Genomic DNA, 27,264 nt, shown 5'->3' with positions numbered 1-27,264 from the left:
AAAAGTAGACTGGAAACACAGACTAAATGGTGGCACAATTGAGGAACAGTGGAGGACTTTTAAGGAGCTCTTTCATAGTGCTCAACAAAAATATATTCCAGTGAAAAAGAAGGGCGGTAGGAGAAGGGATAACCAGCCGTGGATAACTAAGGAAATAAAGGAGAGTATCAAATTAAAAACCAATGCGTATAAGGTGGCCAAGGTTAGTGGGAAAATAGAAGATTGGGAAAATTTTAAACGACAGCAAAGAATGACTAAGAAAGCAATAAAGAAAGGAAAGATAGATTACGAAAGTAAACTTGCGCAAAACATAAAAACAGATAGTAAAAGCTTTTACCGATATAGAAAACGGAAAAGAGTGACTAAAGTAAATGTTGGTCCCTTAGAAGATGAGAAGGGGGATTTAATAATGGGAAATGTGGAACTGGCTGAGACCTTAAACAATTATTTTGCTTTGGTCTTCACAGTGGAAGACACAAAAACCATGCCAAAAATTGCTGGTCACGGGAATGTGGGAAGGGAGGACCTTGAGATAATCACTATCACTAGTGGGGTAGTGCTGGACAGGCTAATGGGACTCAAGGTAGACAAGTCCCCTGGTCCTGATGAAATGCATCCCAGGGTATTAAAAGAGATGGCGGAAGTTATAGCAAATGCATTCGTTATAATCTACCAAAATTCTCTGGACTCTGGGGAGGTACCAGCGAATTGGAAAGCAGCTAATGTAACGCCTCTGTTTTTAAAAAAAAAAAGGGGGGCAGACAAAAGGCAGGTAACTATAGGCTGGTTAGTTTAACATCTGTAGTGGGGAAAATGTTTTCAGCTATCATTGAGAAAGAAATAGCGGGACATCTAGATAGGAATAGTGCAATCAAGCAGACGCAACATGGATTCATGAAGGGGAAATTTACTGGAATTCTTTGAGGATATAACGAGCATGGTGGATAGAAGTGCACCGATGGAAGTGGTGTATTTAGATTTCCAAAAGGCATTCGATAAGGTGCCACACAAAAGATTACTGCAGAAGATAAAGGTACGTGGAGTCAGAGGAAATGTATTAGCATGGATAGAGAATTGGCTAGCTAACAGAAAGCACAAAGTCGGGATAAATGGGTCTTTTTCGGGTTGGAAATCGGTGGTTAGTGGTGTGCCACAGGGATCGGTGCTGGGACCACAACTGTTTACAATATACACAGATGACCTGGAAGAGGGGACAGAGTGTAATGTAACAAAATTTGCAGATGACACAAAGATTAGTGGGAAAGCGGGTTGTGTGGAGGACACAGAGAGGCTGCAAAGAGATTTAGATAGGTTAAGCGAATGGGCCAAGGTTTGGCAGATGGAATACAATGTCGGAAAGTGTGAGGTCATCCACCTTGGGGAAAAAAAAACATTAAAAGGGAATATTATTTGAATGGGGAGAAATTACAACATGCTGCGGTGCAGAGGGACCTGGGGGTCCTTGTGCATGACTCCCAAAAAGTTAGTTTGCAGGTGCAGCAGGTAATCAGGAAGGCGAATGGAATGTTGGCCTTCATTGCGAGAGGGATGGAGTACAAAAGTAGGGAGGTCCTGCTGCAACTGTATAGGGTATTGGTGAGGCCGCACCTGGAGTGCAGTTTTGGTCACCTTTCTTGAGGAAGGATATACTAGCTTTGGAGGGGATACAGAGACGATTCACTCAGCTGATTCCGGAGATGAGGGATTACCTTATGATGACAGATTAAGTAGACTGGGTCTTTACTCATTGGAGTTCAGAAGGATGAGGGGTGATCGTATAGAAACATTTAAAATAATGAAAGGGATAGACAAGATAGAGGCAGAGAGGTTGATTCCACTGGTCGGGGAGACTAGAACTAGGGGGCACAGCCTCAAAATACGGGGGAGCCAATTTAAAACCGAGTTGAGAAGGAATTTCTTCTCCCAGAGGGTTGTGAATCTGTGCAATTCTCTGCCCAAGGAAGCAGTTGAGGCTAGCTCATTGAATGTATTCAAATCACAGATAGATAGATTTTTAACCAACAAGGGAATTAAGGGTTATGGGGAGCAGGCGGGTAAGTGGAGCTGAGTCCACGGCCTGATCAGCCATGATCTTGTTGAATGGCAGAGCAGGCTCGAGGGGCTAGATGGCCTACTCCTGTTCCTAATTCTTATGTTCTTATGCTAAGGACCCTCAGGTCCCTCTGTACTGCAGCATTTTGTAATCTCTCTCCATTTAAGTTATAATTTACTTTATTTTTTCCTACAAATCCATCCCTAGCCCCTCGCCCCTCCCTATCTCTGTAATCTCATTCAACCTCACAACCACCACCCCCCCCCCCCCCCCCCCCCCCCCGAGATGTCTGCAGTCCTCTAATTCTGCCCTCTTGAGCATCCTTGATTATAACTGCTCAACCATTGGTTGCCGTGTCTTCAGCTACCTCGGCTCCAAGCTCTGGAACTCCCTCCCTGAACCTTTCTGCCTCTCTACCTCTCTTTCCACTCCTTAAAATCTCCCTCTTCGACCAAGTTTTTGGTAATCTGCTGTAATTTCTTATGTGGCTCGGTGTCAAATCTATTTGTTTTGTCTTAAAACATTCCTGTGACACGCCTTGGGATATTTTGTTACGTTAAAGGTGCTCTTATAAATATAAGTTGTTGTTACCTCTTTGACCAAGCTTTTGGTCACATGTCCTAGTATCTCCTGGTGCAGTACTGAAGGAGTGCTGCACTGTCGGAGCTGCCTTTTTTCAGATGAGACGTTTAACCGAGGTCCCTCTGCTCTGTGAGGTGGATGTAAAAGAGCACATGGCATTATATCGAAGAAGAGCAGGGAAGTTATCCACGGTGTCCTGGCCAATGTTTATCCCTCAATCAACATAACATAAAAAACAGATTATAGAATCATAGAAAATTACGACACAGAAAGAAGCCATTGTGTCCATGTCGGTCATTATCACATTGCTGTTTATAGGAGCTTGCTGTGTGCAAATTGCCTGCCGCGTTTTCTACATTGCTCCAATGACGACAGTTCAAAAAATACTTCATTGGCTGTAAAGCGGTTTGGGACGTCTGGTGGTCTTGAAAGGCGCTATATAAATACAAGTCTGTTTTTCTTCTACTGATCTCTGTGCTCCTGTGAAGTGCCTTGGGAAGTTTTTCTACGTTAAAGGTGCTATATAAATGTTTGTTGCTGTTTAAATGTTGAGATTATAGTCATGTTTAAGATTAGCTTGCTCGTTGAAGTCTTGGTGGATGTTGCAAATTTGCACAGTCATCAGTGTTAATTTATTCGTCCCAGTCCATATTAAGTGTCTTTATTCTAAATCAGAAGCTCGAGACCTGAGCTATTTTGGTTATTGGCTACTCTGACTAATTTTTGTCTTCAGTTTCAAGAGGGCCACGCCTTCTCATAGATCCTTTGTCATGTCTAACCATAAGGCCTGTTTTTGGCTTTGTCTTCTGATGCCCCACAATTTCCTGCAATTCATAGCCTGTCCCAAATTTGTTGGTAAGGCCAGTTGATGGTATACAGGATTACTCCCCATGCTTCAAATGACTTTTGTGAAGCAGTAAGAAGCTCCAAAGAAATCTTGACTTTGGAGATGCTGTGGCTTTTTCTTTTCCAGGCCATCGGCAGAACTCGAAGATAATAGGTGGTTTCTACTTATTCCTTGATGTCCTTCTTTCCAAAGGGAAATTGCAAGGTTAATGGAACTGAATTAACTGTTTCATCCAAAATAACGAGTGGATTGGTCTGTGCATTTCGTAATCGAGATGCAGTTCTGTGAAATGTACCTGAAATTTAATGTGGAAGGATTGAAAATTGATGCAAATTTATCTTCATAGGCCTTATGGCAGCATCCAGAATGTTCAGTTTTCAGAACTTTCATGTCGACCCTTGTTTCGACTATTGGCTTGTATTTGCCATCACTGATGAAGCTGCATGCACTTCAGTCCAATGTAAAGATGATGATTCTGGAACTCTTGTGTCAGCATTGTGAAGAGGTGTAGAACTGAACTTTGCTTGGGGAAAAGATTAATTGAAGTAGTCTTCGGACAGGCCCTCGAGTTAGTACAAGTATAAAATTAATGAAGTTCAAGTGAGACTGTTGACCACATTCTTGTAGATTGGTGGAATAGATCAGCAAAGACAGTTAACAGTTTGTTTGTTAAGCAAGTCTAGTGGAATAGATACCTAGCTAAACGTGGGATTGAATGGGATGAAGGTAAGCATACACTTGACCAAATGAAAGTTTCATGTGCTGCTGGGATCATCGATGTCATCTGTAGAATGCAAGTCTTCATAATTGAATAGGGTGGGTGGGGTTCGTATCCATTATACATCAGGGACAAAATTAAATTGAGCCTCATTTTGGGTGACTTGAAGATTGTGTGAAAACAACATATCGTTAATTGTCCATGTGAAAAATAGCTGGAACTGCAGAATTTGATCCCCGAAATACCAGTTTAAAAATAAAATTTGATTTATTCGATCAGTGTAACCAGTGACCCTAATTGCAAATGAACAGAGTTGCACAATGTAATTTGCAAGAAAACCGGCAAGCTCATAGGGAGTTACAGGGGAATGCAGTGGCTGAATGAGCAGCGATCAATGGGGCAAAGGATGACAAAAACAATAGATCATTATAGGATAGAGATAATTCCATAGCGAGATTTGATGTCAACTTGCTGGGATTTGGAATTTCATTCTTTCAGTTCTCTGTGATGCTTTTTACAGTGAGCAGCTATCAGCAAGAAACCAGAAGTATTGCTCTGCTATACACTTCCTATTACTTACCTTGTATCGTGTCTACTCTGGTTCCTTCCATAAGAACTGTCCTACACTTCCGGAATAAGGCTAGCATATAGCAAGTGACTAATGAGTTCTCTTGTTCCCTGTCCCTCCTTTTTAAATTATGGTCTATCCATTTTTGTGTAAAAGTTGAAAGAATAAGGTAGACCATGCCTTTGGTAGATAATTTAACATTTCTGTGGTACTTGAATTAATTGAATCAAATATCCCATATAACAAGACTATTTATTTGTAGAAGTTTAATTTGTGGTGTTTGGTGCACCCTAAAATCAACTTGAAACAAAATTATTCAATGGACATTTACATGTCTGATATACGCATTACCTATCATCTTGATGAGAGATGGTGTTGAAGGCTCAGGATGTGTAGAAGAAAATGGTGATTCTGCAGGCTACAGCTTATACAAAGAAAAATAAACAGGGTCACTGACCAATTTGCTATCATTTCTCAATCATAAATGTCTAGCGCATCTGAGCAGAAGTGTTGGAGCCAAGAACTGCAATTGAAATAGTATACAACAACCCACCCACATAGTTTTGATGGGTACAAATGTCTAATGGCTAATGTCATTGGCTGCCTTAGCAGTGAAAACCATTGATGTTCCAATAATTGGGCATGCAAGACTTCAAGCCACAAACAGATGAATTCGGTAGGTGGAATAAAAACATCAAAGTCCAAGATGGAATATGAGTTGTAGGACACTTTCACTGCTGGCATATGCTGCCTGATGATCTTGTGCTTTTCTAGTGATATATACAAATGACACGATGGGCCCAAGTTTCAAGCCGCGCCGAGAACGGCGCATTCCCGACTTGGACGCCCGTTTTTTGCACCACAAAGTGCGCCTAAAAAAAACTTCCAGAATCTCCAGCTCCCTGCACGTCGTTTGCAGCTCGGCGCAGCGCAGCACGAGCTGTCGGGGGCGGAGCCAGGTCCCTGCGCTGAAAACAGTGGCGGGACCTCTGCACATGCACGCTACAGTGGGCGCGCATGTGCAGTAGCTCCAGGCGCCTAAAACTGTGTGGGAGGGGCCGAAGCACGCAACCCCTAGCCCTGGCCGAATGGCCTCACTGGGGCGGTGTGCAAAAGGCTCCTCCCATGGCCAGCTCCTGCTTCCTCCTGACCCGACTCGACTCCCGCTTCCCCCCCTCACCCCCGGACCGGAACCGACACCGACCCCCCCCCGGACTGGACCAGACCCGACTCACGCCTCCGGACCCGACCCGACACCGACCCGACTCCCGCTCCCGGACCCGACCCGACTCCCGCTTCCCCCCCTGCCTCCGGACCGGACCCGACACCGACCCGACTCTCGCTTCCCCGCCGCCCCCGGACTGGACCCGACCCGCGCTCCCCCCGACCCGACCCGACCCAACGCCAGCTACCTGTAAATCTGGTGCTGGGGACGCGCCCTGCCCGAAGTCTCGGGCCAGGCCCATTCAGCCTCCATCCCCCTTCTCCTTCCACACCCCCCGCCCCATCTCCTTTCCCCCCCCGCCCCATCTCCTTTCCCCCCCCGCCCCATCTCCTTTCCCCCCCCCCGCCCCATCTCCTTTCCCCCCCCCGCCCCATCTCCTTTCCCCCCCCGCCCCATCTCCTTTCCCCCCCCGCCCCATCTCCTTTCCCCCCCGCCCCATCTCCTTTCCCCCCCGCCCCATCTCCTTTCCCCCCCGCCCCATCTCCTTTCCCCCCCGCCCCATCTCCTTTCCCCCCCCGCCCCATCTCCTTTCCCCCCCCGCCCCATCTCCTTTCCCCCCCCGCCCCATCTCCTTTCCCCCCCGCCCCATCTCCTTTCCCCCCCCGCCCCATCTCCTTTCCCCCCCCGCCCCATCTCCTTTCCCCCCCGCCCCATCTCCTTTCCCCCCCGCCCCATCTCCTTTCCCCCCCGCCCCATCTCCTTTCCCCCCCGCCCCATCTCCTTTCCCCCCCGCCCCATCTCCTTTCCCCCCCGCCCCATCTCCTTTCCCCCCCGCCCCATCTCCTTTCCCCCCCGCCCCATCTCCTTTCCCCCCCGCCCCATCTCCTTTCCCCCCCGCCCCATCTCCTTTCCCCCCCGCCCCATCTCCTTTCCCCCCCGCCCCATCTCCTTTCCCCCCCGCCCCATCTCCTTTCCCCCCCGCCCCATCTCCTTTCCCCCCCGCCCCATCTCCTTTCCCCCCCGCCCCATCTCCTTTCCCCCCCGCCCCATCTCCTTTCCCCCCCGCCCCATCTCCTTTCCCCCCCGCCCCATCTCCTTTCCCCCCCGCCCCATCTCCTTTCCCCCCCGCCCCATCTCCTTTCCCCCCCGCCCCATCTCCTTTCCCCCCCGCCCCATCTCCTTTCCCCCCCGCCCCATCTCCTTTCCCCCCCGCCCCATCTCCTTTCCCCCCCGCCCCATCTCCTTTCCCCCCCGCCCCATCTCCTTTCCCCCCCGCCCCATCTCCTTTCCCCCCCGCCCCATCTCCTTTCCCCCCCGCCCCATCTCCTTTCCCCCCCGCCCCATCTCCTTTCCCCCCCGCCCCATCTCCTTTCCCCCCCGCCCCATCTCCTTTCCCCCCCGCCCCATCTCCTTTCCCCCCCGCCCCATCTCCTTTCCCCCCCGCCCCATCTCCTTTCCCCCCCGCCCCATCTCCTTTCCCCCCCGCCCCATCTCCTTTCCCCCCCGCCCCATCTCCTTTCCCCCCCGCCCCATCTCCTTTCCCCCCGCCCCATCTCCTTTCCCCCCCGCCCCATCTCCTTTCCCCCCCGCCCCATCTCCTTTCCCCCCCGCCCCATCTCCTTTCCCCCCCGCCCCATCTCCTTTCCCCCCCGCCCCATCTCCTTTCCCCCCTCGCCCCATCTCCTTTCCCCCCTCGCCCCATCTCCTTCCCCCTCCGCCCCATCTCCTTTCCCCCCCCGCCCCATCTCCTTTCCCCCCCCGCCCCATCTCCTTTCCCCCCCCGCCCCATCTCCTTTCCCCCCCCCTCCCACTCCCATTCCTCCCCTCGCTGTCAGAAACACACTGGGGGGGTGGGGCATCCAAGCACGCTGTTGGAGGGCTCCCGGTGCTGCAGTCGGTAAGTAGAAAATGCTTGGTTCAGTTGATTTAAAAAAAAATTATTTCTTATTAATTTTTTTTTGATTGATTTATTGATGTTTTTATCATTTATTATTGATGATGGCACTTTATTTGTAAAACTGAAGTGTTTAAAGTTTATAAACTTCCATTTAACCCCCCCCCCCCCCCCCCCCATTCCCGACACCTGATTTGTAACCTATGCCTGATTTTCTAAAGTGTCGACAAGGTTTTTTCGAGCGTACAAAAATCTTCACTTCATTCTAAGTTAGTTTGGAGTAAGTTTTCACTGACGAAACTTTGAAAACAGGTGTACGTGGCCGGACACACCCCCTTTTGAAAAAAAAATTCTGTTCCAAAGTGAAACTGTTCTAACTGACTAGAACTGGAGCAAACTAAATGGCGAGATCCGATTTCTAAGATACTCCGTTCTACACCAGTTGCTCCTAAAAGTCAGTAGCAAATCATGGCGAAACCTGGGGCCGATATGACAGACAGAATGATTTGCTCTGTGTGTGAATGTGGATGACAAAGAAAAGTTCAAACCCTTCATAATTGGGTAGTCTGTGTTTCCATTCTGAGAAACAGTTTCCTATGCATTATGATTGGAACAAGAAGATCATTGTGGCTTGGATTAAGCACGTGGGAATAATAAATGCAGAAGAGCATGGAATTCTTCTCATGTTTGATAATTAGACTGCTCATCTTCATGACATTTTTGATCCAAGCAGCAGGCTTCTATCTTTCTTGCCATCCAACCCTATGTCAAAACTGCAGCTATATGATCTAGACAGGTTTAGTCATTTTCAGGTTAAATATCTCATCTCTCTGCTTAAGTGCTACGCGATAGCTTACAGTTCAACTTGAGAGTTGCAGTTGGACTTCAGGATACTATTGATCTGTTTGCTGCTTAATCTGAGGTCATTCCACACACCATAACCAGCTGCTGGTGCAATGTGACCATCAGCAAAGATAACCATGAATTGAGCATCAATATGGAGCCAGAAGAATCGGCTGCTGATGTATCTAAACTTGATCACCTCCTGAAGTGCTTTAGTGGGTTGCTTAATGTACCTGCTGAAGTGGATTTTGAGGTATATGCAACATCTGATGACTAGTTGATCAGCAAGATGTGACTGTCCAGTCAAGTCAGTGGATAAAACTATTCCCCTGCAATCAAGCTGCTAACATCTGAAGCGGGGCAAGACAGCTGAGAGACTACTGCATGGCAGGATGAAGTGTAATGGCACTGCATTTCATGAATTACTTATGTTGAGTGACAAGTCCTGCATGATTTCCTTTCTCGTATTACTTGATTATTTGGATTTTGGAGTTTTGATGTTTGTGTTTCTCAAGTGCCAGTCATTGGTTATCTGCATATCAAGTGTTTTTATGTGTAACCCAAGCTGTGATCATTGGAGCAACTCTCCTTCAAGTTGACTTGAGAGATGATTTGGGGTCTAATGTGGAACTTCAGAGTTCAATCCTCCAATGATCTTGCAGGGCTCAGTTGCAGCTATACCAGGATATGAAGTTTTAGGAACCTGATTCCAGACAGAATATTGCTTCCTTGACCAACTGAAGAAATTAAAGTGAAGACCAATCACAAGCTCTTTGCCTGATGGTATATTTCATTGTGATTGTTCACAAAGCTAGAATTCTTTGGTAATTGAATGGTCACAGATTGACAGTGTGCCATAATCTGTAACTGTAGTAGATTTGCGCTGTAATGCTCGAACAAGGGATAAAGATTTATTAAGTTTCAGACAGGTGTCTGCAATTGCTTCACCTCTAATATTTTTCAAGATAACTACTGTTCATCACTGTGTACTCTCTAAAATGTTTTTAATGTGTAAATTTTGTCTTGTCTTATCTCTAGCCCTATAGTTCCTGATGCAGCATTGACTGCTTTAGGTCCCAGGCAAACAAGAGTTTTTGAGAAGAAGCAAGTTGTTACATGCATTTTGTGCCAGGAGGAACAAGAGATTAAAATGAACAATAAAGCAATGGTCTTGGCATCCTTTGTTCAGAGGTCAACAGTCTTGTCCAAAAACAGAACAAGAACCATTCAAGATCCAGGTGAATTTTCATATCGTTTCTGGTTCTGGTAGTTTCATTGTCGAAAATAAATATTCTTAAGTAAATTCATTAAATCACATTTTACAATGGCTATGAAATGCGATCTCTGATTTTTGTTATATTTTTCCTCACTCCACAAGGCTGGAAAAATGAGCATTCATATACTGCTTTGTGAATGCACATTTCAGTCCTGGCAAAGTATAGCCTGTTGCCTAAAGGGCTTACAAAAAGGCCTTCTCTTTTTAGGTGGAGCCAGGCACTGATGTTTAGAAATCATATTTACTGGAAATTATTCCTGCTCAACTTTGAGTTAAATAACTGCTTAAATTGTTTCGTGTTTTTTTATATTCAGTGTGGTTTTTACTTTCCTCATCAGAAAACTATGACCCATTGTTCATGCAGCCAGATTTGGCCTGTGGCACCCATATAGGTAGCTGTGGACACATCATGCATGCCCACTGTTGGCAGAGGTTAGTACCAAATCTTAATAAATATAGTTCCCATTACCAATACATAAGCTGCGAATATTATCCTACAGTTACATTTCTGTAAATGATGTGGGAGCAAATTACAAGAATTGAGCAGTCAGCCACCACACTGAAATCTTTAATTGACCATTATTTATTGTTGCTGCTTTATACAGATTATTCTTGCTCAGTAAGGTAATTAATCTATTAAGCTATTGTTTAAACATACTACACATAACCTGCTGATGTACAATTGACTGTGTTTACATAAGAACATAAGAAATAGTAACAGAAGTGGGCCATACGGCCCCTCGCCTGCTCCACCATTCAATAAGATCATGGCTGATCTGATCATGGACTCAGCTCCACCTCTTTGCCTGCTCCCCCATAACCCCTTGTCCCCTTCTCGGTTAAGAAACTCTCTATTTCTGTCTTAAATTTATTCAATGTCCCAGCTTCCACAGTTCACTGAGGCAGCAAATTCCACAGATTTACAACCCTCAGAGAAGAAATTTCTCCTCCTCTCAGTTTTAAATGGGCGACCCCTTATTCTAAGATCATGCCCTCTCGTTCTCGTCTTCCCCATCAGCGGAAACATCCTCTCTGCATCCACCTTGTCAAGCCCCCTCATCATCTTGTACATTTCGATAACATTACCTCTCATTCTTCTGAATTCCAATGAGTAAAGGCCCAACCTACTCAACCTTTGCTCATAAATTAACCCCCTCATCTCCGGAATCAACCAAATGAACCTTCTCCGAACTGCCTCCAAAGCAAGTATATCCTTTTGTAAATATGGAAACCAAAATTGCATGCAGTATTCCAGGTGTAGCCTCAACAATATCTTGTATAGCTGTAACAAGACTTCCCTGCTTTTATATTCCATCCCCATTGCAATAAAGGCCACGATTCCATTGGCCTTCCTGATCACTTGCTGTACTTGCATACTATCCTTTTGTGTTTCATGCACAAGTACCCCCAGGTCCTGTTGTTCTGCAGCACTTTGCAATCTTTCGCCATTTAAATAATAACTGGCACTGATTTTTTTTTCACATTTTTTGCACAACAAAACATGTAAAAAAAAAATTTTAAAGTCTTCTAATTCGGGCTTAGTCTAAATTCTCAAGCAGTTATAAACCATATTACCACTAGTTGGGAACACAAATATTCAACTGTGTTGCTCTTATTCAATAATGTTTAAATATTCAGAGCCCAAGGCAGAATGTATGGTTATATTTAATATCTTTCTGCTTCAGTGCCATGTATTTGCCCTTGCATGTGCCATGTAGGCTTTTGGGTGCAAAAGTAAGTACAGTTTGCTAATTTCCACAGCTCTGTATGACGATATACTGATATTCTCTTGAGATTGTGGACATGTGGCACTTTCAGCACTAAACATAAGAACACAATAGCATTGGAACAGGAGTAGGCCGTTCAGCCCATCAAGCCTGTTCCGACATTCAAGGAGATCATGGCTGATATGCGACCGAACTCCATATACCCACCGTTGGCCCATATGCCCACATCCCTTAATACCTTTGGTTAATAGAAAGCTATCAATCTCCGATTTAAAATTAACTGACCTAGCATCAATTACCGTTTGTGTACCAGGCTTTGTGTTTAGAAGTGTTTCCTAATTTCACTCCTGAAAGGTCTGGCTCTAATTTTTAGACTATGTCCCTTAGACCTAGAATCCCCAACCATCGAAAATAGTTTATCTCCATCTACCCTGTCTATTCCCTTTAATATCTTGAAAACCTCGATCAAATCACCACTTAACCATCTAAATTCTAGGTAGTACAACCCTAATTTGTGTAATCTCTGCTTGCAATTTAACCCTTGAAGTCTGAGTATTATTCTGATAAATCTACACTCCACTCCCTCCAAGACCAATATATCCTTCCTAAGGTGTGGTGCCCAGAATTGCTTCCAGTACTCCAAATGTGATCTAACTAGGGCTTTGTATCGCTGCAGTATAACTTCTACCCCCTTGTATTCTAATCCTCTGGGCTATAAAGGCTAGAATTCCATTAGCCTTTTTGACTATTTTCTGTACCCGGCAATAACATTTTAATCTATTTACGTGGACCCCAAGTCTCTTTGGACCTCTGCTGTTTTAGCTTTTCACCATTTAAAAATGCTCTACCCTTTTTGGTCCAAAATGGATGACCTCACATTTACTGATATTGAAATCCATTTGCCACAGTTTTGCCCATTCACTTAATCTATCAATATCCAGTTGTAATTTTATGCTTTCATCTACACTGCCTGCAGTGCCGCCTATCTTTGTGTCAGCTGCAAATTTGTATATGTGACTATGCTGTCATTTAAGTCGTTAATAAATACTGTGAATAGTTGCGGCCCCAACACAGATCCCTGCGGGACACCACTTGTCGCATCCTGCCAATTAGCCTACCTGCTCATTATCCCTACTCTCTGTCTCCTAAATCTGGCTCATTACTAAATCTAATCTGGTATACCGACTTGTTGGTTCTACGACATATTGTCGAAAGCTATCTCAGACACGCTCCAGAAATTCTCTACCTTTCTGACAGCTGCTTATACCAATCAATATGAAAGTTAAAATCCCCCATTAAAACCACTCTGCCGTTGGTACATGCTTATCTAATCTCTGCATTTATACAATCTAGTATTTCAAGCTGCTACTTGGGGGCCTATACACAACTCCCACTACAGTGTTAAATCTTTTCCTATTAATTTTACCCATAAAGTCTCCACTGCCTGTTCACCCCTCATGATATCCTCTCTCACGTAAGAACATAAGAAATAGGAGCAGGAGTAGGCATACGACCCCTCCAGCCTGCTCCGCCATTCAAAAAGGTCATGACTGATCATCGACCTTAACTCCACTTTCCCGTCCGATCTCCATTTCTCTTGATTCCCCTCGAATTCAAAAATCTATCTATCTCAGCCTTGAATATATTCAGAGACTCAGCATCTACAGCCCTCTGGGGCAGAGACTTCCAAAGATTCACAAACCTCTGAGTGAAGAAATTCCTCCTCATCTCTTGTCTTAAATGAGCTACCCCTTATCCTAGTTCTAGACACTCCAGCCAGGGGAAACAACCTCTCAGCATCTACCCTGTCAATCCCCTTCAGAATCTTGTATGTTTCAATGAGATCACCTCTCATTCTTCTAAACTCCAGAGAGTATAGGCCCATTCTGCACAATCTCTCATACATAAAACAGCCCTCTCATCCCAGGAATCAATCTAGTGAACCTCCGTGGTACCGCCTCCAAGGCAAGTATATCCTTCCTTAGATAAGGAAAACACAACTGTGCACAGTACTCTGGATGCGATCTCACCAGGGCCCTGTACAAATTGCTCTTATCGTCCAACCCACTTACATTAAAGGAGAACATGCCATTCACCTTCCTTGCTTTCTGAACCTGCATGCTTGCTTTCTGTGTTTCTTGCACAAGTACACTCAAATCTCTCTAAACACCCAACATTTAAAAGTTTCTCACCATTTAAAATATATTCTGTTTTTCCATTCCTACTACTAAAGTGAATAACCTCATATTTCCCTACATTATATTCCATCTGCCACCTTACTGCGCACTCACTTAGTCGATCCATATCCCTTTACAGATAAGAACATAAGAATTTGGAACAGGAGTATGCCATCTAGTCCCTCGAGCCTGCTCTGCCATTCAATAAGATCATGGCTGATCTGGCCGTGGACTCAGCTCCACTTACCCGCCCTCTCCCCGTAACCCTTAATTCCCTTATTGGTTAAAAATCTATCTATCTGTGACTTGAATACATTCAATGAGCTAGCCTCAACTGCTTCCTTGGGCAGAGAATTGCACAGATTCACAACCCTCTGGGAGAAGAAATTCCTTCTCAACTCGGTTTTAAATTGGCTCCCCCGTATTTTGAGGCTGTGCCCCCTCGTTCTAGTCTCCCCTACCAGTGCAAACAACCTCTCTGCCTCTATCTTGTCTATCCCTTTCATGATTTTAAATGTTTCTATAAGATCACCCCTCATCCTTCTGAACTCCAACGAGTAAAGACCCAATCTGCTCAATCTATCATCATAAGGTAACCCTCTCATCTCCGGAATCAGCCTAGTGAATCGTCTCTGTACCCCCTCCAAAGCCAGTATATCCTTCCTTAAGTAAGGTGACCAAAACTGCATGCAGTACTCCAGGTGCGGCCTCACCAATATCCTATACAGTTGCAGCAGGACCTCCCTGCTTTTGTACTCCATCCCTCTCGTAATGAAGGCCAACATTCCATTCACCTTCCTGATTACCTGCTGCACCTGCAAACTAACTTTTTGGGGTCTAAAAGAGTTTCATGCACAAGGACCCCCAGGTCCCTCTGCACCTCAGAATGTTGTAATTTCTCCCCATGCTTTGTGTTCTCCTCACAGCATACTGTCTCTCCTAGCTTTGTATCGTCAGCAAACTTGGATACATTACACTTGGTCCCTTCATCTAGGTCATTTATATCGATTGTAAATAGCTGAGGCCCCAGCACTGATCCTTGCAGCACCCCACTGGTTACAGTCTGCCAACCTGAAAAAGACCCATTTATCTCTACACTCTGTTTTCTGTCCGTTAACCTATCCCCTATCCATGCAAATACATTACCTCCAATCCTATGATCCCTTATCTTGTGTAATAACCTTTTATGTGGCACCTTATTGAATGCCTTTTGGAAATCCGAATATACTACATCCACTGGTTCCCCTTTATCTACCCTGCTAGTTATATCCTCAAAAAACTAATAAACTTGTCAACCATGATTTTCCTTTCATAAAAACCATGTTGACTCGGCCTAATCATGTTATGGTTTTCCAAGTGCCCTGATACCACTTTCTTAACAATGGATTCCAGCATTTTCTCGATGACTGATATCAAGCTAACTGGTCTGTAGTTCTGTTTTCTCTCGCTCCTTTTTTCTCTCCCTCCTTTCTCTTTGAATTGATTTCATCCTTTATCACTGAGGCTACTCCTCTCTCTACCATTTTCCCTTTCTTTTTCATAGACCTTATAACCTGGTATATTTAGTTGCCTGTCCTGACCATCTTGCAGTCAACTCTCAGTAATGGCTACCATGTCATACCCTCCAAGTTGAATTTGCGACTGCAGTTCATTCAATTTATTCCCTATATTCCTGAAAGAAGTCATTTATTTTTCGCGCAAAAATTTCATGTTCAGGGCTCAAATTTAAGAGACAATTTAAATTTCTCTCAAGCTTCCACTGTTGCAGAATATGTTACATTGAGAATGTTATATGAAGAATTGTCAAATTAAACATTGTTCTTATCTTGTAGCTATTTTGATGCAGTTCAAGCAAAAGAGCAGCGGAGACAGCAGAGATTAAGGGTGCACACAAGCTATGATGTGGAGAATGGAGAATTTCTTTGTCCTCTGTGCGAATGTTTAAGCAATACTGTTATTCCTTTACTTCCTTCACCTAGGAGTCCACTGAACAGGTTAGATTACTGTATTATCTAAGACAATACAGGCAATGTTGGTGCTTGACTGAATTTTCTCTCTTGATGCTCTCCACTATTCAGACCCCAATTAATTTGGCTGATTCTGCTGCATCCATTTTGTCCCACATTTTTAATCTAAGAAAACCACCCACTCGCCTGGAATTATCCTGGAGGGCAAAAAAAAATCTCCCAAGTTCCTTTTCTCCATTACCAACCATTGTCTTAAACTCCTCTCCTCAGCTCCCACTACCCTTCACCTCTGTGTAAGGCGCTCATGCATTTCTTTGTCATCAAGATAGAGACCATCCATTCAGATATGTATGCTACTTTCTCTTTTCCCCTTGTCCACCAAATCTTCCCCAGACTTCCCACTGTGCTCGCACCGAACCCAAACTGTTTCTCTCTCATTTTTCTCCCATCATTCCCTCACGCTCCTCTGAGCCATGAAACCTATCCCCACCACCTATGAACTTATTCCCTTTAGCCTCCTGACCACCCAACTTCCATTCCTGTCCCCCATACTAGCTGACGTCGTAAATGGTTTCCTCTCCTTGGGCACTATCCCCTGCCTTTCAAAATTGCCATCATTCCTCTCCTCATAAAACAAATACCCAATTTCGCACACTTGGTTTTCCAACTAGCATCTCATCACCAATTTCCCTTTACTATCCAAAGTCCTTGAATATGTTGCCTCCCAAATCTGTGCCCATCTCTCCTAAAATTCAATTTAAATCCCTCCATTTAGGAATAGGCTATTTCCCACAGCATCAAAACAGCTCGAACCAAAGTCACAAATGTCATTCTCTGACTTTTCCATGATGCAGGGACTGAATGTTCAATTGGAGAAATGTTTATCTCATTAATGATTTAATGGCAGACAGGTAGTATTAGAGCAAAGGTAGCAGAGGAAGGTGGTGGATTGACCTGGGTCTCAACAATATACATAGAGAAAAGATCAAGGAAGATTGTTGGGAATACCCAAGGTGACCATGTTGGGTGGGAGGAGAAACCATTGCTGGAATGGTGCTGGCTGTGTTGAGACCAATAGGAGTGAAACTATGGAGCAGGATGGTGGGTGTTGAGTGCGCAAGGATTACAAGTAAAGGTAATGCACTGTGGAGAAAATAGTTGGAAACTGCAACCAGGGCAGCCTCACTGATGTGATCAGGGCCAAAACTGTATTAAATGGATTTGTAAAAGGACTTGTGGGAGAGGTGCGAACAGAGCTGGTAGGCATGATTCATTCAATGATCTTGGAGAGTAAGCAAGGTTAGAGATGGGTGGTAGTTGCACAGGATGGATGAGTCAAGTGAACATAAAAGTGGCCAGCATGACGCAAGCTGGTCCGAGTGGCTCTTTCCACCATACTGAAGGCATACGTCGATAATATAGCTAATGAGGAAACAAAGACTTTGGATAATAGTGATTAGAAGTTATCTGGAGGTTGAGTATGAGAACACATTTGTATATTCAAGGTTTTTCAGATACCCTCAATGTACAAGACCATTTAATATCGCACTTGGGGACATCCATCACCATGTCCCACGAGTTAGCCCATTGTTCAAGATGGTGAGTAGAATGCAGAAGATCAGAGGTGAATCTTGCTAGATTTTCTTCACTACTCTTAAGGGTCATAACTAAGCCGATGTAACATCTTTGGATCAAAAACTTTCTTCTCTCCGGAAATCCATTTAATTGTCTTTTGCAACCATTCATATTTGAATTATTCATAATTATCAATTTGGATCAACTTTGTCAAATTCCCTTTTATAATACTAAAATCTTAATTAAGGTCACCCAAAGGCATCTTTCCAAAGAAAATAAGCCCAATGTCCTTGATCCTTTCTGATACTTGGAATTACCTTAATTTCTCATCCATTTAAGGACAGTGATATGATTAGATGATGGGAGCTGTACATTGGTCCAAAAGAGATCTAACCAACGCTTCATACAGAAATAATGTTTCATTTTTTTTACTCTATCTGTCTGCAATTGCAATCCGTAGTTTATCTGATTTTTTTTTTTAAGTGCAGCCGAGACCTGGCTGCTGGTGTGTGATGTATTTATCCACCATAATCCCTAGATTAGCACAGTGCACCACAACGTCATACGTCATTCACACATTGTGGTGCCTTGGTCACAAACTAATTACTTTACACTTAGCCACATTAAATTATATTTATTCTCATGACCCTGCCACCTAAATAATCCACATTCCTTCTGAATTTTGTTGTATTGTTCCTCGTTATTTACTTTTCCTCCCATTTGTTGTCATCTACAAGTTGTAGAGATTATATTTGACCTCCTCCAAGTGAGATGTCCACCATCTGTCTGTCTTTTTCTAATGTAATACAATAAAATCGATACATCTAATGCACATCAGTTTAACGGCTCATTCTCTGTTGTCCATCAACTCTCACTGGCCCAAAGCTTTGCAGGCAGTATCCTGTTTTGCAAAGTTCTATTTGTCTATCATCCCATCTCCCTGTAATGGAGTCCATTAAATTTTAAATTCTTGTCTTTGTAATTTCCTCCACAGCCTCACTCTATCTATTTCGACAATCTCCTCCAGCTTTGCAACCCTTCCTGCATCCTTGAGTCTTCTGACACTGGTTTTCTGTGCTCCTAACCTCTCTATTTGTCTCACCATTAGCAGTAGATTATTCAGTCTCATCTGCCCTACTGTCTAGAGCTTCCTACTTAAACCCCTCAATTTTTCTTTCCATCTATTACTCACAGTCCATCTCTTTGACCATGTCTATGTTAAAGATGCTATGGGCTAGAGTTTGCACTTCCTGCCACCACTGTCCACCCGCCCGATTACCAGCGAGATATCAAGCCTCAACTTTTACCTTATTCACTCCCAGCGGTGGTGGCAGTGGCCGGTCTTAGTCGTCGTGTAAGGCCGGCTTCATTCTGACCGGCCTTACTGCGCATGCGCGATTTTTTTTTGTACATGTGGGATGGGGGATTTGGTTTTTAATGTACATTTTACATATTAATTTCCTGAATCATTTGTTCGATGATTTATATGTGTTTAGAGTTTGTTTTGCCAATTGTGTTGCCGCATACCTTTAATCATTATGGCAGATTTGCCAGGCTTGGCTGAAAAAAGATATCGGAGCATTACTGGAAATCTCTGATTATATAATAAATTATAAATATTTTTGTGTGCCCCATTTTTTTCTCCTTTTCTGATGCAGCTGCTTGCCATCATACATGCCGTTTGCCAAGAGTGGGTGGATGATCTGGCCAGCAATAAAATGCACTAATGATGTAAATGTAACCTGCAACTTAAATCCACCTTTAGCTCCGATTCCAAAATGGCATCCATATCTCTGGGTCAGGGGCACTTAAGTGTACCCTTTTCATGGCACTATTAATTGCCGGCGATATTTTTTTTTAAAAGCCGAAAATAGCGCTGGGCGGTCTTGCGGGTGGTGCACGACATTTATGACCGAAAATCGATTACATCTACTGGGCGGGCAGCTGGATTTACCGTCGGCGTTAATTGGACCCCGAAACTACTGCCGGCGGTATATGTACGCAAGTTTGGATCTCGAGCTTAAATCGGGCGGTAATGCATTAAAAACCTTAAATCAGGTGCTTAATCGGGTGAAAAGATCACAAAAATTTAACCCTGTATAACTGCAAGTTCATGTTTTAACAGAGCAGCTGAGTGAGAGTTATATGTACGCACAAAGAGGGGTGGCTATATCATAAGTTTTTTAATTATTATAATTTAAAAATATTTACTCACAGATTTATTTATTGAGCTGCAGTGGGTAAGGAAAATGCTAATTTTTTCTGAACAATTTTAAAACAAACTGGAGCATAAACCTTGGAATCCTTTTTCAAGTATAATTTGATAGTAATGATATTTACAGTTTTTTTTACTTCAGAAACAGACACTGGTAGAAAGAGAGAGGCAGCTGCATATTTTTGTTCTCAATACTGAGAATCATAAAACAGCCATTGTTCATGGAGCAGATTTGGTTGTATCCAGTTGCAATGGATAAGGAAACAATTATCTTCAAGGATCCAATCAAAAAAAATACTTGCTTGTGCCTCTGGACAGAAATGTTAAACTTCTCATATTTCTTTCACTTGACTTGTGCATCCTTACCTCATTTCAACACTCTTACACAGCAGCCAGCCTTGAGAGCAATATAACCCAAGTCCACCACTCCCTGCTTTCTCTTGGTCCTTGCTTTCCCACTATTTCCGATGCCCATTTTCTCCACCACTTCCATATCTTCCATCAGCTTCTTCCTATCTTTTTGATTTGCAGTAAAAGCACAGAGAATAATGAAAGGAGATTTGATAGAGGTGTTGAAAACCATGAGGGGTCGAGACAGAATAGATAGAGAGAAATTGTTCCCGTTGGCGGAAGGGTTGAGAACTCGAGGACTCAGATTTAAGGTGATTGGCAGAAGAACCAAAGAGTGAAAAAAAATTTTACGCAGAGTGGTTAGGATTTGGAATGCACTGCCTGAGAGGGTGGTGGAGGCAGATTCAGTTGTGGCTTTCAAAAGGTAACTGGATAAGTACCCGAAGGAAAAAGATTTGCAGAGCTACAGGGAAAGGGTGGGGAAGTGGGACTAGCTGTGAAGTGCTCTACCAGAGAGCCAGCACGGGCTCGACGGGACAAATGGCAACCTTCTGTGCTGCAAGCATTCTAGGATTCTAAGATCATCAGTATTTTTTTTTAAGAGGAAGCACAAGAAAGGTTTCTGTACCATTTTCATTAAACATGTTGACCTGTGTTTTTTATTTTTAGTGATAATTCAAGAAACTTTTCAGGCATTCCTATTTTATCCCATTGGCTAAAATGCACATTGCAACAGTTGAATGTCCTGAAGAAAATGCAGGAAAAGCAGATGCTACCTGGTAAATATTAGAAAAAAGAAATTCAGTTTTATACTTATTTTTGTTCGACCTTTGTTATGCATGCAATATAATGGCAATAGAAAAGAAAAAGGCCTTGCTTCAGAACACTGCATAACTATGATTATTATGAAAATCTTTCAAAGTGAATATGATTTTTATGTGTCTGTGATACTGTATTGAGCAGAGTCACGGTTGTTGAATATTTATTGAGAAAATGGTCACCAATCCATACAGATTACTATTTCTATCGACCTTTCAATATGAAATTGTTATTGGCGAAGTAGAGTAAAGGAAACTTCAACCTGTACCCAAATTCTTTCCTCATGCTCATCAAAAAAGACAGCTTCCATAAGCAGGCTTACACTTCTTACGAATCATAACTTCATCTCGCGTGTGAATGGGATATAGCATACCTCAGGACTAACAATTTATCTTTTTAATGCTGGGTTATACTCCGAAGCTTACCATATACTCCTGAACAGGTGCCATTTCAGGCTAAACTGCAATGTTTTTATTCAGAGAAAAAAATATACAGTCAAGCGAGTTAAATCAGATAAGCTCGCAACTAGTTTAACTCATGCCCATACATTAAACTGCATTAAGTTGAAGTGTGTATTGTTAAAATCCTGTGAAACATGAAATCGACGTGAAACATTTGATCTTATTAATGGTAAATGTTGGACTCCAATTCTCAAATCTTTGAATGGTTGGCAAATACCTAACTGCTAAAGCTAATGTGTCCCATCAGTGCAGGTGCTTAACTAATCCTGTTTCACTTGGGAAATAAATGTGAAGACTTAATTTTAAGGTATGCATACTGTAAAAACAAGTGAAGAATGGCCAACACCTGCATCTATTTTCTATGTAGAAGTGGTTTTCTTAATTCTTATACTCAATTGTACTCCAACTTTCTATTTAAGTGGAATTTTATACATACAATGCTGGTGATTTTCTGTACATGCTACTGGTTTTCTGTTCATTCATGGCTACTTTTTTAAAAAATAAGGCCTTTGTGACATTTTAAAGATCGGCAGTATTCGTCACAGTATCTCCATATTCTGGTTTTGCAGATAACCTCTCTAATTCTAATCCAGAAGGAATGGAAGTCTCTGAGGGATTTCGACCTGATATAAAACCAAAGTATGTATTCTGATCAGTAAACAATTCTAAAATGTTTCAATGTAGCTTATTTTTCTTTGCCTTTGCCGTTTGTTGTAAAATAGCATTTAAAAAATAGCTCAATTTATCATTACTACCACACTATTACATTTTGGAAAAAGAAAATGTAAATTAAAATTTATTGCACAGCATTTATTGGGAATAGTCCTTTAGTTTTTGGCTAACACTATTGGATCATGTTTGCAGTGCACAAAATTTGAGTTGCCCCTTAATTGTTAGGTGGGAAGGTGTTCCTTTAAGATCATTTTCAGCTGATGTCCGTTCTTTGGCCATCAGTGAGCTATTCTTTCGGAAATCCCACCTATTGGTATCCTTTCCAGCGGCAGATACCTCTTGGTTAATGAAGACGACACTGGACAGTTGCTTGCTGAGTAAACATATTCATTTTATGGTGGTTACAGCAGCTCTGTTTAATTCTCCCATATGGTGCCATGCTAATTATTAAGCTCCATGCTGATTAAAGTTCACTTGTCCAGATTTTTATTCTTACCAATTGTTCTGAAGAACTATTTCCTTTTTTAAATATTGTTGTCAGTGCTGTTGATTGGTTGAGACAGATATTTGTTGCTTAGATGCTTGTTGCAGTGATACTTTATTTCTTTGGCTAGGAATCCTTACTCTGAGAGCATCAAGGAGATGCTTACAACCTTGGCTACAGCAACATACAAAGTGGGGCTCAAGGTTCATCCTAATGAACAGGACCCCCGTGTGCCTATAATGTGCTGGGGGAGCTGTGCATACACAATACAAGCAATCGGTGAGTCACAGTGAATGCAGGGTTGAATATACTTTTAGGGTATTTGCTTAAATACCATATTAACAAAATTAAGTTAAATGATTTTTGAAAAGCAGATTTGTTTGCTAAGTGAACCATTGTCTGAAGTGGTAGTCTTAAAAACCTAGATGAATTTATTCTGCAAAATTAACATTAATTCAGAGTTTCACATTGTGTTAAATATAACCAAATGATGCACCATTTTATATAGACATTTGAAATTTATCTAAGTTGAACAAGACTTTTGGAACTGTTTTATAATTACTTTTCTAGAACGTTTCCTGGCAGATGAAGAAAAGCCGTTGTTCGGTCATCTGCCATGCAGGCAGGTAGGAATTATTCAAGTGTACAAACTCTGCATATAATTATCAAAGATTGTTGCAAAAACACAAATCAAGATCTGAAAATGAAATAATGGGATTACAATGGAAAATTTGCACAGCTCTTGAAATATGTTCTGGAAGAATGATCTTAAAAATGCAGGGAGATAGAGGGAAACAAAAAGGAGGCAAAAACAAAAGACAGAAAGGAGATGAGGAAAAGTGGAGGGCAGAGAAACCCAAGGCAAAGAACAAAAAGGGCCATTGTACAGCAAAATTCTAAAAGGACAGAGGGTGTTAAAAAAACAAGCCTAAAGGCTTTGTGTCTTAATGCAAGGAGTATCCGCAATAAGGTGGATGAATTAACTGTGCAAATAGATGTTAACAAATATGATGTGATTGGGATTACGGAGACGTGGCTCCAGGATGAGCAGGGCTGGGAACTCAACATCCAGGGGTATTCAACATTCAGGAAGGATAGAATAAAAGGAAAAGGAGGTGGGGTAGCATTGCTGGTTAAGGAGGAGATTAAGGCAATAGTTAGGAAGGACATTAGCTTGGATGATGTGGAATCTATATGGGTAGAGCTGCAGAACACCAAAGGGCAAAAAACGTTAGTGGGAGTTGTGTACAGACCTCCAAACAGTAGTAGTGATGTTGGGGAGGGCATCAAACAGGAAATTAGGGGTGCGTGCAATAAAGGTGCAGCAGTTATAATGGGTGACTTTAATATGCACATAGATTGGGCTAACCAAACTGGAAGCAATACGGTGGAGGAGGATTTTCTGGAGTGCATAAGGGATGGTTTTTTAGACCAATATGTCGAGGAACCAACTAGGGGGGAGGCCATCTTAGACTGGGTGTTATGTAATGAGAAAGGATTAATTAGCAATCTCGTTGTGCGAGGCCCCTTGGGGAAGAGTGACCATAATATGGTGGAATTCTGCATTAGGATGGAGAATGAAACAGTTAATTCAGAGACCATGGTCCAGAACTTAAAGAAGGCTAACTTTGAAGGTATGAGGCGTGAATTGGCTGAGATGGATTGGCGAATGATACTTAAGGGGTTGACAGTGGATGGGCAATGGCAGACATTTAGAGACCGTATGGATGAATTACAACAATTGTACATTCCTGTCTGGCATAGAAATAAAAAAGGGAAGGTGGCTCAACCGTGGCTATCAAGGGAAATCAGGGATAGTATTAAAGCCAAGGAAGTGGCATACAAATTGGCCAGAAATAGCAGCGAACCTGGGGACTGGGAGAAATTTAGAACTCAGCAGAGGAGGACAAAGGGTTTGATTAGGGCAGGGAAAATGGAGTATGAGAAGAAGCTTGCAGGGAACATTAAGACGGATTGCAAAAGTTTCTATAGATATGTAAAGAGAAAAAGGTTAGTAAAGACAAATGTAGGTCCCCTGCAGTCAGAATCAGGGGAAGTCATAACTGGGAACAAAGAAATGGCGGACCAATTGAACAAGTACTTTGGTTCGGTATTCACGAAGGAGGACACGAACAACCTTCCGGTTATAAAAGGGGTCGGGGGGTCTAGTAAGGAGGAGGAACTGAGGGAAATCCTTATTAGCCGGGAAATTGTGTTGGGGAAATTGATGGGATTGAAGGCCGATAAATCCCCAAGGCCTGATGGACTGCATCCCAGAGTACTTAAGGAGGTGGCCTTGGAAATAGTGGATGCGTTGACAGTCATTTTCCAACATTCCATTGACTCTGGATCAGTTCCTATGGAGTGGAGGGTAGCCAATGTAACCCCACTTTTTAAAAAAGGAGGGAGAGAGAAAACAGGGAATTATAGACCGGTCAGCCTGACATCGGTAGTGGGTAAAATGATGGAATCAATTATTAAGGATGTCATAGCAGTGCATTTGGAAAGAGGTGACATGATAGGTCCAAGTCAGCATGGATTTGTGAAAGGGAAATCATGCTTGACAAATCTTCTGGAATTTTTTGAGGATGTTTCCAGTAGAGTGGATAAGGGAGAACCAGTTGATGTGGTATATTTGGACTTTCAGAAGGCGTTCGACAAGGTCCGACAAGAGATTGATGTGCAAAGTTAGAGCACATGGGATTGGGGGTAGTGTACTGACATGGATTGAGAACTGGTTGTCAGACAGGAAGCAAAGAGTAGGAGTAAATGGGTACTTTTCAGAATGGCAGGCAGTGACTAGTGGGGTACCGCAAGGTTCTGTGCTGGGGCCCCAGCTGTTTACACTGTACATTAATGATTTAGATGAGGGGATTAAATGTAGTATCTCCAAATTTGCGGATGACACTAAGTTGGGTGGCAGTGTGAGCTGCGAGGAGGATGCTGTGAGGCTGCAGAGCGACTTGGATAGGTTAGGTGAGTGGGCAAATGCATGGCAGATGAAGTATAATGTGGATAAATGTGAGGTTATCCACTTTGGTGGTAAAAACAGAGAGACAGACTATTATCTGAATGGTGACAGATTAGGAAAAGGGGAGGTGCAAAGAGACCTGGGTGTCATGGTACATCAGTCATTGAAGGTTGGCATGCAGGTGCAGCAGGCGGTTAAGAAAGCAAATGGCATGTTGGCCTTCATAGCAAGGGGATTTGAGTACAGGGGCAGGGAGGTGTTACTACAATTGTACAGGGCCTTGGTGAGGCCACACCTGGAGTATTGTGCACAGTTTTGGTCTCCTAACCTGAGGAAGGACATTCTTGCTATTGAGGGAGTGCAGCGAAGGTTCACCAGACTGATTCCCGGGATGGCGGGACTGACCTATCAAGAAAGACTGGATCAACTGGGCTTGTATTCACTGGAGTTCAGAAGAATGAGAGGGGACCTCATAGAAACATATAAAATTCTGACGGGGTTAGACAGGTTAGATGCAGGAAGAATGTTCCCAATGTTGGGGAAGTCCAGAACCAGGGGTCACAGTCTAAGGATAAGGGGTAAGCCATTTAGGACCGAGATGCGGAGGAACTTCTTCACCCAGAGAGTGGTGAACCTGTGGAATTCTCTACCACAAAGTTGTTGAGGCCAATTCACTAAATATATTCAAAAAGGAGTTAGATGAGGTCCTTACTGCTAGGGGGATCAAGGGGTATGGCGAGAAAGCAGGAATGGGGTACTGAAGTTGAATGTTCAGCCATGAACTCATTGAATGGCGGTGCAGGCTAGAAGGGCCGAATGGCCTACTCCTGCACCTATTTTCTATGTTTCTAAAAGCAGTGAAGACTAATTTGTCGACTACTCTACTGGAGAAGCTTTATTGTGCACAATGTGCACAAAGCTTAGGCCCCAATTTTGCCCATCACTGGGTGTTGTTTTTTCATTGGCCGGTGAATTTTTTGGCTCCAAAGATTCCCCAGTGTTGGGGCGCTGGCGTCTACTATCAGCGCCAGAATGTTTGGCGGCAAATATTCTGGCACTGGTGTACCTGTAAAAGAAGGTTCCACGCCATTTCTTTACATAAGGCAAACTTTCCCCACCAACAAAATTTTTAAACAGGCGCAGAGACCCTGGAAACACTGTTGGAAAAACCCTTGCCTGCAGTTAGAGAATCCGCACTGGCCCGCTCCGATATCTGGCCGAAGGGACTTCCATTTTACTTACAATTAACCGAAAGGTAATTTAAAAACCAAATTTTAACTATAAGCAGGTATAAAATAAAAAATAAATATAAGCGTACCCATACTGATGCTCCTGCGATGAAAAAAGAATAATGGCAAAAAAAATTACCCTTTTTCCATCGATGTCCTCGCGGCCCAAAATATTCCAAATAGTTGAGAGAAACCATTATAAAGTTCCAAAAATGAAGAATCAGCATACCCTCCTTCTACTTCTACTTCTACTATCATCCAGTGCAGCTTTCTCCCCACTCTCCTGGCCGTGGAATGGAGCCGCTGCTAGCCCCCGGCCGAAGGTCCTCCACCCATGCGGCCCGCTGCCAGCCCAGTCTGAAGGTCTGCACACAAAGGACAGTGCAAGACACTCCGGGCTCACAGGCAAGCAGTAGTGATCTCTATTAAAGGTGGGACATTACATTGAAAAAAAATAATCCCCCCACAAATCTTTTAGGTTTTTATGGAGTATTGGAGTGCTGAAGTGGAAAATAAATAATTTATATTAAATGTTATCACCACAAATTTTTTATGTTTTGAAGGAGTATTGGGAGTGCTCAGGTGAACAATAATACTCATCATCATCATTGGCATTCCCTCGAAGCTCCTGGGCCCTCATCTCTTCTGAGCCCCAAACTCACCTGGGCCC

At 43.2% G+C, this 27,264-nt stretch overlaps 1 protein-coding gene across 1 annotated transcript in view; it reads left to right on the top strand.

Annotated features, from left to right (window-relative positions):
- Nucleotides 1-27,264, top strand: part of ubr2 (ubiquitin protein ligase E3 component n-recognin 2) — a 179,936-nt gene that overhangs the window by 126,830 nt on the left and 25,842 nt on the right. The window contains exons 31-37 of the mRNA XM_070890969.1: nucleotides 9,709-9,908; nucleotides 10,285-10,378; nucleotides 15,683-15,844; nucleotides 20,628-20,737; nucleotides 21,808-21,877; nucleotides 22,525-22,673; nucleotides 22,965-23,020. Of these exons, the coding sequence (XP_070747070.1) occupies nucleotides 9,709-9,908; nucleotides 10,285-10,378; nucleotides 15,683-15,844; nucleotides 20,628-20,737; nucleotides 21,808-21,877; nucleotides 22,525-22,673; nucleotides 22,965-23,020 (841 nt within the window). The remainder of the gene's footprint in view (nucleotides 1-9,708; nucleotides 9,909-10,284; nucleotides 10,379-15,682; nucleotides 15,845-20,627; nucleotides 20,738-21,807; nucleotides 21,878-22,524; nucleotides 22,674-22,964; nucleotides 23,021-27,264) is intronic.

The sequence above is a fragment of the Pristiophorus japonicus genome, chromosome 9 (genome assembly GCF_044704955.1).
Source record: "Pristiophorus japonicus isolate sPriJap1 chromosome 9, sPriJap1.hap1, whole genome shotgun sequence".
In the NCBI taxonomy this organism is placed as follows: Eukaryota; Metazoa; Chordata; class Chondrichthyes; family Pristiophoridae; genus Pristiophorus; species Pristiophorus japonicus.
Note: the sequence above shows the minus strand (reverse complement) of the source record. Positions and strands in the feature narration are given on the sequence as shown.